Consider the following 3,891-nt stretch of genomic DNA (forward strand, 5'->3'; position numbering starts at 1 on the left):
CGAAGTAAGACAGCTTCTACGAGGGATTGATTCGTGCTCTTAGCCACCTAGTGAGCGATAGCTGCCACAGCACATGGCTCAGCTACACAGAATTTGGCATACGTCAGCTAACAACATTGAGCTTTCTCGGAAATGTTGCACAGCTTTCCATGTCAGAGCTTGGGGATGATGTTTCTTTCCACTTTATTATGCGTATTTTACTTTGCTACTCAATTGTAATGTACGGCTCATATCGGATCCTGCGAGGTCTAACCTAGGCTCTAGCTTTTTAGGTTTGTTATTCCCATTTCCAAACCTCCTTACGTTTCCTTGCGTTCCTACTCTCTAGCGTGTTATCTTGGAAGTTTTCCTTTATGGCTCTAGTTGTACTATCTATCTAGTCAACATTTGGCTTTAACATACTCCTTTGTCAAGAGCTATTTTACCAATTTAACCGTCTCATTATCTCACCATCGTGACCCGTTCGCCACGTATCCATATCAACGTATGGTCATCAAGTATACCCAATCAACATCAATATCCATTCATATCAATAATATCAATATCCCATCAATATATTTATAGAAGTTGCAAGAAGCCACACCATTCACAACACATCTTGAACTCCCATACAAAAGCATATGGCCTACTCTAGGTTTTTCTTTAAAAAAAAAATGAATTTATCTATAGTGAAGAATCATTGAACCAATTTTTCAAAGAAAAAACGAAATTACAAGAAAAAAATCATCCAAAAAGCGCAATGAATTATAACGCTTATCTGGTTCCTTCCAAGGTTCTAAAAACAAATATGGTAGTCAATATTACACATCATAACGTGATAGGGTGCAAGTCTGAACAACATTATGCGCCCTGCTCATCAACATCTCCATTTTCACCATCTTCAGCAGCCGCTGCAGCAGCCGCCATCAACTCATCAAAGTTTGCCGTTTTCCCAAGCAATATCTCAATCTGAACCAATTTTTTTTTTTCAGAAAATGAGAAATATTGGAGCAAGTTTAAAGACAAACAATAGACATGTGGATTCAACGAGTGGGCACGACTAAATCTTCTCACCTTGGCCTTCTGGACAGGTCTCCCTCTAGAGTCATCCTTTATTTCAACAGTTGATGTCATGATTTCTGTATTAAAATTCCACTATTAATCAAATTTGATTCTTCAACCACTTTCACAAAACAGTGAAGGAAAAAAAAAAAAAAAGCGGATAGTAGGAGCTCACTCTTCTCAAGCGCAAGCCCATTGTTTTTCAAAATTTCTGCAACAGTCACCACCGTGGCAATAGCTGTATAGAAAATATATAGAAAACAATCAGAATTTATTGGGAAAAAAAATTAATAAAGGAAGGTAAAACAGAAAGGATAAAACTAGAAAGGAATGGTTCATATAAATTATTAAAAACACTAACACGTCTTTGGGATGTCATACCAGAAATAGGAAACAATCTAACAGTCCAGATAATAAACAACCTGGTATGGCCTTCTAATTTCAGTAAAATGAGCGTGCCTGCTTAACGTATAAATTCTAATGCTTTGTCAAAGTGAACCATCAGTTATCAATGCCACAATTTAATAGAACAATTGAAATGTGGAGGACTCCAATCTTAAAATAAGATACACTTTGCATCAATGTCCAAGTTCAAAATTATACATGATTTTAAATAGGAAGAAGCGCCAAAAAATCTCTAGGAAGCGAATACAGAATCTTTATAATTTCTATTCATAATAGTAGCATAAATAGTTTACTCCATTGCCTCGAGCACATATACATAAACCCACGTTACATTCATCTCACTAGAGATTGGATTGTGGAACAGGGGTGGGGGAATCTAAATAAAAGCTCAAGGCATTATTAATAAGCTTTGACAGTGGAACCGTAATTATGGTACAGGCCACAACATACTTTAACATAAATCCTTTCTGATATGAAACTCATCATTTAAGAGGTATTTGCTACACAATGTCTTCCATTATTAAAAAATGTACAAGATAAAAGACTATCTAACATCATCATATGACCATATAGTCTGCAATCCAAAACTTATATGGGGTGATAACGCCAAGTTACTAGGCTTATAATGACAAGTCCCGAAGTCAGCATAAAAGTTACCATATAGCCTACAGTAGTCAACCAAAACTGCATAGCAATTTAATGACTAATATGCTCCGCCACAGGCTATTCAGAAAAAAGAAAGTGTTCATGCACAGAATTCAGGACCCAACTCCAAGAGAGCCCCTGAGGTAGCGAATGAAGCCTAAACTGGAGAATCACTTTCACTAACCGGCCAACATACACCGGCCTCGGAAAATTTGGTGGTTAACTAAAGCTCTAAACTTCCAAAAGTAAGATTTTCTATTCAATTAATGTTAATATGCTATTCTTGAGTTTAGCAAAATACAGAACATTCTTGGGTCTTCCATTCACTAATATTAATCCAAGCATACTATTGTTACTTCCTTCAACATAGGCAAGAGAGATTAAAAATCAAAATAAGTAAAGCTATTTAGCTCCAGGACTTCATACCCATTCCTAGTGCTGATAGCTCGACCTCATTATGCTGTTGCATATACCTCTGCAATAATAACAAGTATAAGCAAAAATTAAACAAACCAAAAAACCCCGAAAAAATATGAACACGAAGCTCGCAAACTTCAAACGTTTATATCAGAAAAAGAATTTGCGAACAGCAACATACATATAAAACTCCGCAAAAAAAGAAAAAGAAAAAAAGAAAAGATCACAAAAAGAAAGACACTTGAAGACGCAGGGAACGAACCTTGGCCAAATTAACATAGAAGAAGAGGGGCTTCTTTGTATTGGAGACCTGAATGCGATTCTTTTTGTAAGAATCTGAGATGTTGATGTTGTTAACGCCCTCCGTGATGGCGTCCATTGCACGAGTATTATTGAACTTCAGACAAAACCCTAATCCGTTCCCAGATATGCATACTTATAGTACGAGAGCCAAAACCCCAGATGATAAAATTGATGGAATTGGGCTATGGATCAAGTGTAGTCCGCTTTCCATGTGGGCCTAAGTAAACTTTCATTTAAGCTTTTGGGCTACACATTCCACCCCATCAAAGGACCATGGCTAAAAAACATTTTTAACAAGCAAAAGCTGTTGTTCCCAGTAAAAAAAAAAAAAAACAAATAAGGATTGAGTATATTAAAAAAGGCTAATCCTTTAACATAAAAATTCAAATTTTAGTTATAATTGGTGTTCACATTTTATGTTCAATCATACTTCAAATAAAATTAATTTTAATAGAAACATATTTGTAAGTAATAAAAGATAAATAGATTTTTCACCCTGACATTTACTAGAAACAAATATGTTTTCAAACCAAAAGAATTAAAATTAGATATCTTTTATTATGGTTATGAAAAATGGACTAGACCAAGCGATCGAATTTAAAAATTGGTGAACCAAAACTTAATTATAAGAAAAATCAATCAATAGCCTGTGAAACCAATCAAAAACAGAGAGAATCATTATAAACCATATTAGTTTATAATTTAAAAATTTCTTACTATGCCTTCTTTAAAAATATTTTAGTGTTTACCATGCTTATCAGCATCGGATTTGGATCATTTTTATACTCTGTCTGAGTACTTTTTCCATGTGCAATGTCGTGTTTTTATGTAATTTAGTTCTTTTGCCATGCATTTATTATTATTTTAAATATTTTTGCAAACAATATTATAATGTTTATTTGTGGTAATAATTAAATGAATAATATATCTAGTTTAATGCAACAATTGACAATTTTCTACCATTAAACCAAGTAAGTAATTAAATGGATAGATGAGATCATGTATGGATATAGTCCGTAATTCAAATAGGCCGAGCTAATTTGAATCAAACTCAATTCAAGCTAGTCTTATTTGAATCGA

At 34.3% G+C, this 3,891-nt stretch overlaps 1 protein-coding gene across 1 annotated transcript; it reads right to left on the reverse strand.

The window, feature by feature from the left end:
• Positions 1–533: 533 nt before the first annotated feature.
• On the reverse strand, positions 534–2,923 carry LOC129299684 (uncharacterized protein At2g34160-like). Its single transcript, XM_054938152.1, has 5 exons — positions 2,771–2,923; positions 2,518–2,566; positions 1,217–1,279; positions 1,054–1,118; positions 534–948 (listed from the first exon to the last, which is right to left on the reverse strand). The coding sequence occupies exons 1-5, from the start codon at positions 2,885–2,887 to the stop codon at positions 841–843; spliced, it is 402 nt and encodes a 133-aa protein (XP_054794127.1). The 5' UTR covers positions 2,888–2,923; the 3' UTR covers positions 534–840.
• Between the last annotated feature and the right edge of the window lie 968 nt (positions 2,924–3,891).

Source organism: Prosopis cineraria, unplaced genomic scaffold (genome assembly GCF_029017545.1).
Source record: "Prosopis cineraria cultivar Desert tree isolate PC_DT_omini unplaced genomic scaffold, ASM2901754v1 PC1258, whole genome shotgun sequence".
In the NCBI taxonomy this organism is placed as follows: domain Eukaryota; kingdom Viridiplantae; phylum Streptophyta; class Magnoliopsida; order Fabales; family Fabaceae; genus Prosopis; species Prosopis cineraria.